Raw genomic sequence first — 15,551 nt, 5'->3', positions numbered from 1 at the left:
TCTACAAAACAAAACAGATTGTCAGATCGCTTATTGCCTAGCTCCCTTTATTGGCTTCTTTAAAGTGAACTGCTTATCCCATCACGCCCTCAAAGTCTCGAGTTAATCGCAGGTGCAATCAAGCGTCAAAGAAAAACGCCCCAACCAAACCGGTGATGAATAACGTAAAGGAAGGCTGCCGCCTCGTAGGTATAGGCGCTCGCAAACGCAACCTGAACACATAGGTCTGTGAATAGGATTCTACCCACATAATTCACTCAGCCATATCAGCAGAAAAGCGCTCCGCTGCTGTTCACGACCGCACTCATCTCATCTCGGGCAAGGTTGTCCATCATCGGTGGGGTGCGCCGTCGGGACCGCCGTGCGGTGGCAGCAAGAAAACGGGACCCCATCCACAGGCTAGTCACAGCATTATCTAACGACTGTCATTTGGTGGCAATGAGCTTCGATTACTCGCGCACAGAAACCCCCGCAGCCGAGAAGCCCAAGTGTTGTCTCGTGCCGCGTTCATAATAGGGTGTAAATTTATGCAAATTGAAATGTTTTAATCAATCTCTAATCTCGTGCTTATGTCTTCATCGTTTGATGTTTCGTTGTACCTTTCAACCACGGCGATACCGACAATACATAATCCCTCATCTGGTACTTTCATGCCGTTAATGTATAGACAAGTTTGTTCAAAACGGTAGCAGGAGAGAAAAGCGAGCCTTCCGTGGTGTTCGCATAGGCTGGTAAGGGCACACGGTAACATAAATAGTCGGTTCCCACCAAGACGAATGACATCGAATTAGGCTTATCGTGCTTCAATTATTGGCCTCTCTCCACAGAGAATAAGTAAACTCCGATGATAGGTTGATCAATTGACTACCGTTTGCGGTGGATTAACTGAACCTTAACCACTGCTACATCCCCACTCCCAAGTCGATCCGGTCCAGTCCAGTCCAGCCCCCCGTAGGGGGTCAAATCGAAGCCGGACGAAGCAAATGGAAACCATGCATGAACGCAATGAGGAGTATCGGATTTATTTCATTTGATGGACGGATTCAGACTCCGAACAGGACACAGAACATCGAGCGATGAGCAGAAGATATAAAGACACCTTCACCTGTAAGTGATATTTTTCTTGACTGACCATTGTTATTTTCATCTGAACGTGGACCAGATGTTGTTGATATCCGGTGTCGATAGGCGTTAGTATCGGAAGCAATTCACAATACGTCGCAACGTGATGTCTATTCCCAGAAAAATCATCGATTGTGCATGATGTGATCCTAGTTGGGGCTATGTCATGTTAGGCTAATATTTGTGTCTGTCGGTACTTTTATGATGTTGAAGTAAGCTCTCCCACCGTAGAAATTAGTTCACGTAAACTCATATAACACCTAATTTTGTTACTGTCGGACAGGTTAATGTCGGCTCTTGTAGAAATGTTACTCACTGCCAGATTATTCACAAAACTCTTCCAAAGTGTCATACTTAGCTTTACTCTCATCACCATTTTGAAAAAATGGTAAAGTTTTAACCACAGAGAAGATAACGAGTTTGAAACGCTACACTTATGCGCCACCATGTGAGCTTACTGCCTACTAACTAATTTTCGTGAAAACGGTTTTTGCCTTTGCTTATAGCAACATCAACGGTATTAATGACGGTTTTGGTCTTTGTTATTGAGTGTACATACTTGATCATAGCGCCACCAGTGGCATTACTGCTTACTAAACAAAATTGCAAAATTATCGTTATTTTTCTGGACGATGAAACTGTTACCCGATCACTCAAAAATATCAGGATTATAATAACAAATCTTGATATTTTGTTACGAACTTTTTGTTTCAACTTGTGTTTTAAACTTGGTCTCGTTAATAGTCGAATTATCAAAATTACTTACTGATTATTACAAATTATAGCTAGTTTTGTAAGAACTTTGCACAGACAGACGTCCAAGCAAGAACAACATTGATCAAAATTTCCGTGTAAATTTTCAAAGTAAATTGCGTTATAAATCACTTGTACACTAGCGCCGCCTGGTGACCTTATCGCTACAATACATATTTTTTTGCTGTTGTACGAGGCTGGCGGTACTGGTAGCGCTGTCTGGTTACGGATTGCTACTACAAAACCATAAAAATCTATAAATCAAAACATCAAAACATGTTGTTCAGCAACACTGACAAAATCAAAACAGTAAGCCTGGTGATAAATTTGAACGCGCTCGGAGTTTTCAACTTCAGCCAATCAGTGAGCGGTTCCCGAAGTGGATGCAAATCTATAACCAGTTGTCTCCCCGTAGCTGTCGAAATAAGGCAATCCACGGATGACGTTTCACTGCTTGTACGTTTGTTATTGTTGTTGTTTTTCAATTCGCAAAACCAGAACACAACCGAATCCCTTTATCTTTTAATGATGGGAAAAAACTAAAGTGATATTTTATTGTTGTTTAAAGGATTGCTACTCGCAATACTAGAGCAACCGATCGGACAATGTTTGTTTCTCACGCTTTTTGATCCGGATTGCGTCCATGTTGCAACCTTTCAAACATATCTGAGGCTGTCAAAACTTGAAAACAAACTGAAATCCGCTGATCGCAACTGTCTCGTGGATTGCCTTATAGACCATTTTATGAACTGACAGGTATCACGGAGCCTGCTGATGTAGATGATGCTTTTACGTGCGTTATGCTAGCGGTTTCCTGCTTTCTGTCAAAATTTCATTCATGAATTAAGTTCAGAAACGTCTCGTAAAATGGTATATGAAACAGCCATTCTAGTATTTTATTTTCAACTAGCAGACCCGCCAAAATTCGTCCCGCCTATTTTAGTGTTTAATTTAATAATTTTAAACATTTCAAATTCATTCATTTCTTGCGATTGGATTATATCGTTTAAAAATTATTGGTTTTTTGTACATGACCTCTATTCCGGAAATATATTGGGTGCATTTCAGTTATTTTCGTTGTTTTCCAGAAACTGGAAGTGGTCATCTTCTAATTCAAAATGGTGTCCAGGGTCAATGCTTCTCTACATCATTTCGATTACGGATATATCCATATGTAGTAGTATTCGGTTATTTTCGGCTGTTTCCCAGAAGTTGCCATTTTTCAATTCAAACTGTTGTCTAAGGTCAATTTATAGCTCTCTGCATCGTTCTGGATCCGGTGATACTCATATTGGGTGGTATTTGGTCCTTTGGGATGTTTTTCAGGAACCGTAAGTCGCCATCTTGAATTTAAAAATAGCATTTGGAGACAATTTCTGGCCCCTGAGCGTCATTCTGGTTTAAAAAACACCCATATTGTGTGTTACTTGGTCATTTTCGGCTGTTTCCTAGAAACCGGATGTCACCATCTTCGAATTCAAAATGATGTCTGTGGTCGATTCTAGCTACTGTGTATCATTCTGGTTTCGAAGATACTCATATTGTATGGAAATCGGCCATTTTTGGTTGTTTTTTAGAAACCGGAAGTTGCCATCTTACAATTATAATGGTGTCTGAGGTTAATTTTCAGCTTCATTCTTGTTCCAGAGATACTCGTATTGGATGGTATTTGGTCACTTTAGGCTGTTTTCCGGACACCGGAAGTCGCCATCTTACAATTCAAAAAGTTGTCTGAGGTCGATTTGTGGCTTCAGTGCATTATAACAATCCCGGAAATACCCATATTGGGTGGTATTTGGTCATTTGTCGCTATTATTCTGAAACCGGAAGTCGCCATCTTGGATTTCAAAATGGCATTAGGAGACAATTTTTGGCCTCTGAGCGTCAATCTGGTTGAAGAAACACTCATATTGTGTGGTATTTGGTCATTTTCGGCTGTTTTCCAGACACCGGAAGTCACCATCTTATAATTCAAAATGTTGTCTGAGGTCGATTTGTGACTTCAGTGCATCATAACAATTCCGGAAATACTCATGTTGGGTGGTATTTGGTCATTTGCCGCTATTTTTAAGAAACGGGAAGTCGCCATCTTGAATTTCGAAATGGTATTTGGAGACATGCCAGAAGAAGGAAGGGTGTCGAAACATTATGGACATGTTTGTTACATCTAAAAACATTCACCTGCCAAATTTGATTATATTCGCTCGATTGGTTCTCGAGCTGTGCGTAATTTGAGTTTCATTTGTATGGGACCCCTCCCTTATAGAAGAGGGAGGGTTGTCAAACCATTATGGATATATTTGTTACCCTTAAAAACATCCACCCACCAAATTTGGTTCTATTTACTTTGTTAGTTCTCGAGTTGTGCAGAAATTTGTGTTTATTTCTATGAGACCCCTCCCTTACAGAAGAGGGAAGGGTGTCGAATCAACATTTACATATTTGCTACTCCTATAAACATCCACATGCCTAATTTGGTTCCATTTGCTTGGTTAGTTTTCGAGATGTGCAGAAATTTGTGTTTCATTTGTATGAGACCCCTCCCTTGCAGAAGAGGGAGGGGTCTCGAACTATCTTAGTCACCTTTCCTGACCCCTAAAACCCCTATATACAAAATTTCACATCGATAGGTTCGGTAGTTTTCAAGCCTATATGAATCAGACAGACAGACAGAGCTGCATTTTTATATGTTTAGATTAGTGACACGAAAAATGTTTAGTACCGATTAGAGTTACTTTTTGCATAATTGACGAATGCCAAATACGTAATCGCAAATATGTCTCAAAAGCCATTTTTCCGTACAAAAGCATAAAATGATAATTTTCCAAGAACATTATTCATTTCGAGATATAAAGCTTGAAAAGCATATTCAAATAATTTCTAGGTGATGAAAAAGTGACTCAAACGCCATCACAATAAGTTATTATTTTTATTCAATTCCCTTTTAATTATGTTTATATACGGTTTACTGTTGCAAAACATTTAGACATTATTAAACCAGGGATGTTTTATGTGCTGTACACATAAATTACGTACTATACATAATAATAAGGGAAAGAGGTACGATAAATTGCTCTCTCTTGGTTCCAGAGGAATCAATCGAAAACGCGAATTCCGGTTGAAAGAGCAAACTTGAGCAATGGCAATCACTTCCAAAGTTCGAAGGATATGTATTTCAAATAAGAGGGAAAAGTGAAAAGTCAGAGAGTTACTTTGGGGTACTTTTTTTGACGATCGATTTTAAATTGAAAGTATCTTTTTTCTCTAAGCATAAAGAAGCATGACCAAGAAGCCTTCAACTTCCAAACGCACAACGCTATGTCTCAATCGTAACATTTGAAATGTAGTAGTTACATGCCTCTACCGTAACCATGTTGTTTTTAACTTGAAAAAAAGTAACTGTCCATAGTAGCGCTTTTGCAATAAATCGTTTGAGCGTCTTTGGCACACTTATTGATCATTTCATTTACGCATTTTCGTAGAAGGTACCAACATGGTTCAACGTAAAAGCGCACTTTTAAAAAGATTTTTTAAAACTCTCACGTGGAACACGAGCATCGCTAGTAAGAGTTTTTAGTTTCATTGATTTATGTTCTACATTTAACCGTAAGTATCACATTGAAAGGCTACAAAACAATAAACGCCGAAAGGAAAACAATTAAACAAAGATCAATAAAGGCAGACTCCAAGCGAAACTCAAACATACAGTTTAGCAATAATTTTTAAAGTCTACAGTCTCACCACACTCTGTTCTTAAAGGACAAAGCATACACCCACTTCAAAGGGCCCCAACTTGAGGGTCCCGTTCGAGAACGCATTCGACCTGTGCGATGAAAGCAGGTGTAAAACAGTCAAAGCAGTTCCGTGAGAACTTTCAGATGCAACTTTTCCTATTTCCCGCAGCCGTTATTTACAAAACACTTTCGAAACTACTGGCACGGCATGGAGTGGCATAGGTAAAGTCAAAGACCAAAACGGGGAAAAAATCTAATTAAATCTTATCGTTTGTTGCACAGCCACTGCACTCTAGCTTTCCTCCTGTGGTGAACCATTCCAAACAAAGCGTCCCCGATTATTTCTACTGCCCATGCCAATATCGGTTCCCAGTTTAGCTTATTTTTACTTTGTGTGTTTTTGGGCGGACCAGAAACTCATTGCTAGCGAAACAATTGCCACCCAGGACAGGAGCTGTGGCCATAGTACATATATAAAGCATACTCGATGCACCCGGCCAGATTACATCAGCCCTGGTCCACGACGTGCAGTGTTCTTGTCTGGTCCCCGGGGGTAGTCGTTCTCATTTCTGACAAGGGCACACTCCTATAGCTTCTCCTATGCCCCGTTTCATCGTAATACAAACGAGATCTGTACAGTTCACACCTGCTTCGAGGTACCAGGTAAATTATTTTAATTTACTCTCTGAAGCGTATCTTCCATTATTTAATTTTATCTTAAAACTGATGCTCAAATTGCTCTGGCGAAAACCTTAAACAGTGTGATGATATTAGATAGACCACAGCATTCACATGAGCACTAATCGATTATTCTTTACTGTCTTTTTCTTTCACAGCCGCCGCTCGATTCGAGTGCCAGGAGGAGGGATTTTTCGCTGACCCGAACGACTGCAACGCTTTCCACCGATGCGTACAGGAAGGGGACCATTTTACCTCATACATGTTCCGCTGCGGACCGGGAACGGTTTATTCCGAGATTGAGAGTACCTGCGTTCATCCTAGTAACTCCGATCGGCCAGAATGTGGAGGTGGAAACAATGAAATTGACGGCGGTTCAAATGACAATGCTGCTCCAGAGGCCAGTGCACCGGAACAGTCGCAAGCACCGCAGCAACCTCAGGAACCAGAGCAAGAACAAGACGAGGGTTTGCAACCGCCAGCTCCGCCAGAGCCAGCTGACAACGAAAATGATCTGAATTCGAACGGTGACGATGGTGGTTATCATTATGAAAAGCCAGAAGGAGCCAATGAAAATGATTTGAACTCCAACGGTGGCGATGGAGGGTATCACTATGAAAAACCAGCGGGAGCCGATGGCGGGGAAACTTCGGCTGGGAAACCAGCAGAAGCCGATGGCGGGCAAACTCCGGCTGGGAATCAGAATGAGAACAGCTCTTCGCCATGTAGCGAGGAAGGGTTTGTTGGTGATCCAGTCGACTGTCAAGTGTTCTACCGTTGCGTATCGAATGGCAATGGCGGCTTCATGACTTATTCCTTCCGCTGTGGTGATGGAACCGTGTGGGATGACCAGATCAATGCCTGTAATCACGATTACGCCGTCGAAAGGTGCTCCAAGCGAGCGGAGAACGATTACGTAGTGAATATGGAGTCCTTCAGTCAGTCAAACGCGTCAGCCGAGCAAAATTCATCCCAAAGCAGTGGATCCATGACAGAAAACGGCGTAACAACAAACACGACCTCGTCACAATCCAACGCCAGCAATTCCATGAGTAACTACCAGAATATGACCACAAGTACTAGCGATGGAAATGGAAGCTCACAGTCGTCACAATCGTCACAGTCGTCACAGTCTTCATCTAGCAGCTCCAGCAGCACGAGTAGTAGCAGCAGTTCAAGCTCCTCGTCATCATCCAGTAACAATCAATCTAACAGTAACAACCAGGGTTCCAGCAGTCAAGGATCGAACAGCAACAACCAGTCGAACAATAACAACCAAGGTTCCTCTCAGAGTAGCCAGTCAAGCGGCAACAACCAGTCGAACAGCAACCAAAACGGATCTTCTAGCAATAATCAATGGAACAATCAGAGCCAGGGTCAGAGCAGCAGCAGCAGCAGCAACCAGGGATCGAACAACCAAAGCCAAGGATCTAATCAATCGAACAACAATCAACAACAATCGAGTAGCAATCAACAACAATCGTCAAATAATCAACAACAATCGTCCAATAATCAATCAAACAATAATCAACAACAATCAAGTAGCAGCCAACAACAATCGTCCAATAATCAATCAAACAACAACCAACAACAATCATCGAATAATCAGTCGAACAATAACAATCAAAATAACAGCAACAATCAATCAAGTAATAATAACCAGAATAATCAGAACAATCAGAACAATCAGTCCAGTCAGAGTAATCAGAACAATCAAAACAATCAGAATAATCAAAACAGTCAGAACAGTCAAAACAATCAATCGAATCAGAATAATCAAAGTAACCAGAACAATCAGAATAATCAGAGCAATCAGAATAATCAGAGCAATCAGAACAATCAAAACAATCAGAATAATCAAAACAATCAGAATAATCAAAACAATCAGAATAATCAAAGCAACAATAACAACCAGAGCAATCAGAACAATCAGAGTAATCAGAATAATCAGAGCAACAATAACAACCAGAACAATCAAAACAATCAAGGAAGCAGCAGCAGCAATCAAAACTCTCAAACCAACAATAACAATCAAAGCAATCAGGGTCAATCCAGTGGATCAAGCCAGCAAGGCCAAAACGGATCCTCCAATAACCAAAGTGGACAGCAAGGGTCCTCGGAGCAATCGAACCAAGGTAACGAAGGAACCACCCAGGCTCCAGGGACCACATCTTCTACTGTTGCTCCGTCATCGTCGTCGCCGTCGTCGTCTTCGGGAACCGAAGCGGTCGAAACATCTCCGACCACTGCCACCCCGACATCGCAATCAACGGAGGATGATGCTGACAAGGGTGCCAACGAAATACAAACTACATCGTCGTCAGCGACAACTGCGGCTACTACCACGACTACAGCAGCAACCTCCTCCTCGACGTCGATGACGACAACCACCGCCAAACCCAGTTCGACTACGACTGGCACTAATGATGGCGATTCACCTGCTTGCAAGGAGGATGGCTTCATGGGTGACCCCAATGACTGTCAGAAATTTTACCGCTGCGTGTCGAATGGCCAAGGAGGATTCACGAAATATGAATTCATGTGCGGCAATAACACCGTGTGGGACGATAGTATTTCAAACTGTAATCACGATTGGGCAGTCGAGAATTCTACTTGCCGACGGGGAATGTCACAAGGAGCCGGTGGTGATTCCAGTAAACCAAGTAACAACAACAATAACCAAGGCTCGAGCGGACAGAGTGGAACTGGACAAGGTCCCAGTGGTTCCAACAACAATAACCAAGGACCTAGTGGCCCAAGCAACAATAATCAAGGACCCAGCGGTCCAAATAACAATAACCAAGGACCAAGCGGTCCAAATAACAATAACCAAGGTCCTGATGGCCCTGGTGGACCAAATGGAGGCGGACAAGGACCAGATGGTCCAAATGGTCCCAGCGGTCCAAATGGTTCGAATGGTCCAAGCGGTCCAAATGGGCCGGATGGTCCCAATGGCTCAGGGGGTCCTAATGGTCCAAGTGGTCCTAATGGTCCTGGTGGTCCTGGTGGTCCTGACGGTCCTGATGGACCAAATGGTCCTGATGGTTCCGGAAGCCCAGGCGATAATGGAGGAAATGGACCACAGGGACCCACTGGGCCAGAAGGTTCTGGGGGTTCAGGCTCGCAAGCGCCAAGTGAAGGATCTACGGGCCAAGCACCGTCCGGTTCACAGCAGCAGGAAAATAATTCCACATCAACCGTACCGCCATGTCAACAAACGACTACTACAAGTTCCCCGGCAGTACCGGCGGGAAGCAACGGTGTTTGCGAGCGAGAAGGTTTCATGGAACATGAATCGAACTGTAAGAAATTCTATCGATGTGTTGATAACGGAAACGGAGGTTACACGAGGTATGAGTTCAATTGTGGAGCTGGTACAGTATGGGATAATGATATTCTGGCATGTAACCACCCGCAATCCGTACAAAACTCAAAATGTGGAAGTGGAGGCCAAAGTCCATCGAGCGGTGATGGACGCCCTGAAGGAAGCCCGAACGGGCCTGGCAATACTTATCTACCTCCAGAACAATCAAGTTCTACCGAATCGATGCCAGCAGAAACATCCTCATCCAGCACCACCGAACCGCAAGAAACAATGACTCAAGCACCTTCTTCAAGCAGCAAACCAGCTGAAACTACGAGTGCTGGTCAGGAAACAACTTCTGCTACTGAAAGTACTGAATCACCGAAAGAGGAAACCACCCAAGGACAGCAAACTACAACATCGAGCCAAGAAACCTCACCAGCAAGCACCGACAGTACCGAATCACCAAAAGAGGAAACTACCCAAGGACAGCAAACTACATCATCAAGCCAAGAAACTACACCAGCAAGCACAACCGATCAACCGACCACAACTCAACCCAATAAGACAGAAGAAACTACGACCATGGCAGCTGCTGAGCAAACCACAGAAACCCAATCATCAACCACTCTTTCCCCTGAGGGATGTGAATCGGAGGGCTTTATGCCCCATCCAGAGGACTGTCGGAAGTTCTTCCGCTGTGTTGACAACGGAAACGGAGGCTACACCAAACATGAATTCAAATGTGCCGACGGAACAGCATGGGATCAGAAAAACCAAGGTTGTGATCACGAGTACAATGTCGAAAACTGTGGAGCTGATCGACCACCGGAGCCAGCACCGGAACCAGAAGCCCAAAGCACGCAGTCTCCACCGGATTCAGAAAATCAAGTGACTACCACGGCTTCATCGTCGGAATCTACAAACCAAGAAAGCACCGAAAAAACTACAAGTTCTGCCCCTGAATCCACCACTCAAGAAGGAACAACCCAAGGATCAAGTACTCAGGAAACTACACAAGAAACAACAACAGCGGCTGAATCAACTACACAGTCGCAACCAAAAACAACGCAGCCTACCTCGACGAACGCCGCTCAAGAAACTACAACAACATCTTCCAGCTCAGAAACAACAACGACATCAGCACAGGAAACAACAGCACCTGAAAGTCAATCTACACAGCAACCCACTGACGGAACAACAACGACAGCAACAGACACTACCACTACCTCGGAATCTCAAACGACTACAACAGCAGACACGACACCATCCGAAGAAAAGCAAGAAACTACAACGGCCAGTCAGGAAACCACCTCCAGCCAGCCATCGAGTGGAAAGTGTACATCGGAGGGTTTCATGGCCGATCCAAACGATTGTAAAAAGTTCTACCGTTGCGTTGACAACGGTAAGGGCGGTTTCACAAAATACGACTTCACCTGCGGCGATGGAACCGCTTGGGACCAAGAACTGCAAACATGTAACCACGAAAACGTAGTTGAAATGTGCGGCGGACAGTCAGGTAACAATAATGAGTCATCAACTAGCTCCTCCACAACATCATCATCACCATCATCATCATCAGAAACAACCACTTCCTCTACCACTTCTTCTCCCACATCTCAGTCCTCCACAACAAGCATGACAACCTCTTCCTCAAGCATGACTTCCACTACCACTTCACCTCCAAGCATGTCTAGCACAACCCAAAGCATGACCACTACCACCTCTAGTACGACTAGTACAACTACTAGCACTTCAAGTACGACCCCAAGCATGACAACCACCTTATCCAGCACGGAAGCTTCCACATCAACAACCGCTTCATCAACCACAAGCATGCCATCTTCATCCACATCCATGAGCATGGAATCATCGACATCATCACCAACTCCGGTAAATTGTACCGAGGCAGGCTATTTTCCGAATCCTGACGATTGTACAAAATTCTATCGATGCGTCGATTGGGACGGAATGGGCGAAAGCTTTTCCGTATTCCATTTCGACTGCCCGGAAGGTACAATCTGGGATCCTAGTGTAAATACGTGTAACCACGAGAACAGTGTCTCGCCTCCGAGAGACTGCTCGGGAAAGTCTACAACCGAAGAACAATCATCATCAACCGAGCCAATGACCACTAGCAGCACAGAAGCTAGTGCTGAATCTACCACTTCTGTTTCAGGAGAGCAAAGCTCAACCAGCAGCCCCACCACAACGGAGCCTGGCATGCAGACAACTACAGCAGCGGCAAGCCAGGAATCTACCACAGCTCAAGAAACTACAGCAAGTCAGGAAACCACGACGATTGCAGCACAGGAGACTACCACTCAAGCTGCTCAAGAAACTACGTCAAAACAGGAAACAACTACCTCGTCGACGGACCAAGAAACAACCGCTCAACCAGAACCAGAGACAACTCAAGAAACAACGACACAGAGCTCATCGACGACAACGGCTGCCAGTGAAGCTACCACAACTCAAGAACCAGGAGAGACTACAACGCAGTCTGCATCGGAAGCCACAACCCAGCAAAGCACTGAAAGCACAGCACAACCCGAACAAGAGACAACCGCACAACCTACCGAAACAACCACTCAATCCACCACCGCTGAAACAACCGCTCAGCAAACCGAAGCTGCACAGGAGACAACGAATGAACCTGCCCAAGAAACTACAACGCAGGGAGCAGCCCAAACCACAACTACGGAAGGCACTACTACCGAATCCCAAACTGAAGCTGGTGAAGAAACTACAACTCAAGGTAACGAACAAAAACCGACCACTGCCAAGCCGGACGAATGCCCAGAAGGTTGTCAGAGCAAATGTCCACCAGTTGAAGAAGGCCAGGCTAGCTTCGTTTGTCCGACAGGCTTCCGACGGCACCCGCAAGACTGCAACATGTTCTATCAGTGTACGCAGAAACAGGACAGCCTAGACTACAGCATTGTGGTGTTCAGCTGTCCAAATACAACCGTCTACAACGAGGAGGGAACCCAATGCAATGAGCCGGCTAAAGATGCCGATGAATGCCAATCGTCTGGTATGCGATTCCTCCGCAGTGCTATGGGCCCTAAGATTAAAATGGTAAGTGGTACCATCCACACAACCAAATTGTTAATTAATTATTTTTGTTTTCACAGATGCAACTTCAAACAATGAAACCAATGTGTCCATCAGAGGGTCACTTCGCCCTGGAGGATCAGAAATGCAGCTCCACCTTCGTTCGCTGTCTGAGTGGCGAGGGACGTAACAGTGGCACACTCATGCCGAGCATGTACCGCTGTCCGAAGGGCTACGTCTACTGGAGTGTTAGCCGACGGTGCGAGAGAGTAGCCAAAATCCCGGAGTGTCGCAACACCCCGATGCAAGAACGATCTGAACTGCCGGTAGAGTGGATCAACATTGGTAACCGCCGCCGAAGCCTGTTCTGAGTGAACAGTTCTCCGCGCTTCCAGAGGAAATACTCAGAAATTGCACAAGCAGAAACGGATAGTCAACGATTGGTGAAACGATCAAGACGCGCGTGATTAGTCTCATAAGCTAGCTAGACGTAGTTTTAGAATAAACGTAGATATACATACCGCTTTTTGGAAGACTGCCAACAGAACAGATTCGTAACAATTCTTTTATTGGTTCGATGCTCTAAAAGAACCATACGGACAAACAATTACACGATTAGAGACATCTATCTAGTTCTAGTCAAGATGTCAAACTTTAACATACCGCCACTCAAAAGCCATACCGAATCATAACGAAAAAGGAGAAAAAATCTAAAATACGTGCAGATTACGAACAGCAAAACATTAGTCATTTAAAAGTGTAGGTATTTATTCTCAAATGTACATATTTTCCGACCTTCCGCGAGAAGTGAAAATAGCAGCGAAGTTAGGATTAGTGCGATAGGGAAAATAATCTGGGTTTCACGTCCAGTTCGTGTCACAGTTGCCGAGCACAGCCCTGCCGTACGGTACGTTACCAAGATGGGTTCGCCTGTGGTCGCAGCCATTTCCTGGAAACGAGTCCCTCTTGCCTCCGTTGAGCAAAAGAGGGATTCCGATTGTTTTCGGAGAAAGGTGCCACCCCGGAGCACTGTGCGCGAACTATTTGTGAATAATAATGTTTGGAATAAATTTTCAATTTTAAAACAAGAAACAGGACAGTGTAGGTACTTAGGTTGACAATGAGAAAATAAATGTAATTTATTGTAACATCGGAGTTATCTTTCTGACGAGCAAAAAAAAGAAATCATTTCGTTTGATTTGATGATTCGTTGTGGATGATTACACGCAAAACTTTTCCTTATTACCTTAGAAGCAATAGCGCAAAATTGCTTTTTAGGTAACAATCCTATTACTAAAAAGGCAATAAAATTCTTCCCCAGTCAAGTAACAACACATACTGTCATATATTTAGCACGTGTTACGGGAGTACGACTATCTAATAATGGTCGTTTCAACCACATGCAAGATTTTTTCTATCAAAAACTGCTCCCTTTCCATCTCAAGTAGGGTTGCTGATATTTTATCGATATTTGATATTATCGATATTTGCCCCACGCAATATCGATATTTTCGAACGATATTGGCGCATTTGATATTATCGATATTTCGATATTGCGACTCGATATTGCTGTCCGATATTCTCGGTTGCCATCAGGGGAGTGCTGCCGTCGAAATTTTGCCTACCAATCATAAATTCATCATGGCATCAGAATCAAATTTAAAATGCTTACACGCAATATAAAATATTCATTGAAAGAGCACATTATACTGAAAACAAACGTTAAGGCTTGGTTTCTCCATTGATAAATATATTTATTTGAAAATAGGTCAATAGCAATTAAAGGACGTTTACTCTATTTCAGCTATTTTAAGGCAAATCAACTAAAAAGTATAGGTACCAGAATTGTTGGTACTAGAATCAATAAGGGATCATTCAAATAATACATAACGCTCTAGGGGGTGAGGGGGTATTTAGCGGAGCGTTATATTACATGTGGCAAACATGTAAAATTGCGTTACATAGGGGTGGGTGGGTATTGAAAATTGCCAAATTCCGCGTTATGTAATATTTGAATGGTTCCTAAGTGATAGATGGAAAATGTAAGCAGTTCGACAGAAATATGGTTGCCATATCTCTATTTTTATTGACAGCATGCTTAGAGCGAATTTCCAGAAATTTGGGTGTGGAACTTCTCGGGGCAATAACCACCACATTAAACCGATCAAATGCGATGCCTTGGTGTTGCGTTGGGATGGCAGAATCGATGAATTTCAGTAAACAATCGGTGTTACAAAAGCGATAACATGAATGTTCAGGTAGGATGCTTCAGTAACTGGCTGGTGATTAGTCAATGGATCAGTGACGATTAGGAGACGCGGCTCACGAAACGTCGGTTTAATCTGATTGGAAAATGCACCTTGCGTAAAGCGATCAGCAATCGGCCCGCTGTCGTAACGGACGAGATGAAATAGCAAACACTTCACCGGAATATTCAATACTAAGGCATGAAACATGCTGAACGCCAACGCGACCGATCGGGTGAGATTCTTACCGTAGGTTAATGAACAACTCTACTCACGGCTGTTTATTAACCTTCGGCATGAATCTCGCCCGATCGCTCACGTTGGCGTTCAGCTTGTTTCAGGCCTAACAGAAAGCCAACCCGGTGGCATCACAGACGTTTACGTTCAACATGAGTGAAGCCCAGGGGCCTATAAACGTCAACATTTTGCCTCCCAATCATAAATTCATCACGGCGGTAATATTTCATTTCAAATGCTTACAAAACTTATCTTATTCATTAAGAGTGCACATTGTACTGAAAACAAATGTTGAGCTCTTGTTTTTTGTCCATCTAGAACGACATTTACTCGAGAATAAGTCTACCGACGAAATGGGACGTTTACTCTATTACACTTGTTTTAGGGCAAACCAACCGAAAAGTGGGTACCAGAAATGCT

The 15,551-nt window shown here is 43.6% G+C and overlaps 1 protein-coding gene across 3 annotated transcripts in view; it reads left to right on the top strand.

The window, feature by feature from the left end:
• Positions 1-13,796, top strand: part of LOC129728938 (uncharacterized protein DDB_G0283357-like) — a 280,035-nt gene extending 266,239 nt beyond the window's left edge. For 2 of the 3 annotated variants that reach the window (XM_055687416.1, XM_055687421.1), the window contains 2 exons: positions 6,446-12,672; positions 12,729-13,796. In XM_055687416.1, coding sequence (XP_055543391.1) covers positions 6,446-12,672; positions 12,729-13,019 — 6,518 coding nt within the window. In that variant the 3' untranslated portion in view covers positions 13,020-13,796. The remainder of the gene's footprint in view (positions 1-6,445; positions 12,673-12,728) is intronic. The other variant, XM_055687428.1, reaches the window with a different exon arrangement.
• The last annotated feature ends 1,755 nt before the right edge of the window (positions 13,797-15,551 follow it).

Source organism: Wyeomyia smithii, chromosome 1 (assembly GCF_029784165.1).
Source record: "Wyeomyia smithii strain HCP4-BCI-WySm-NY-G18 chromosome 1, ASM2978416v1, whole genome shotgun sequence".
Taxonomy (NCBI): Eukaryota; Metazoa; Arthropoda; class Insecta; order Diptera; family Culicidae; genus Wyeomyia; species Wyeomyia smithii.
The sequence above is the reverse complement of the archived record's forward strand: the minus strand, read 5'-3'. Positions and strand labels throughout refer to the sequence as shown.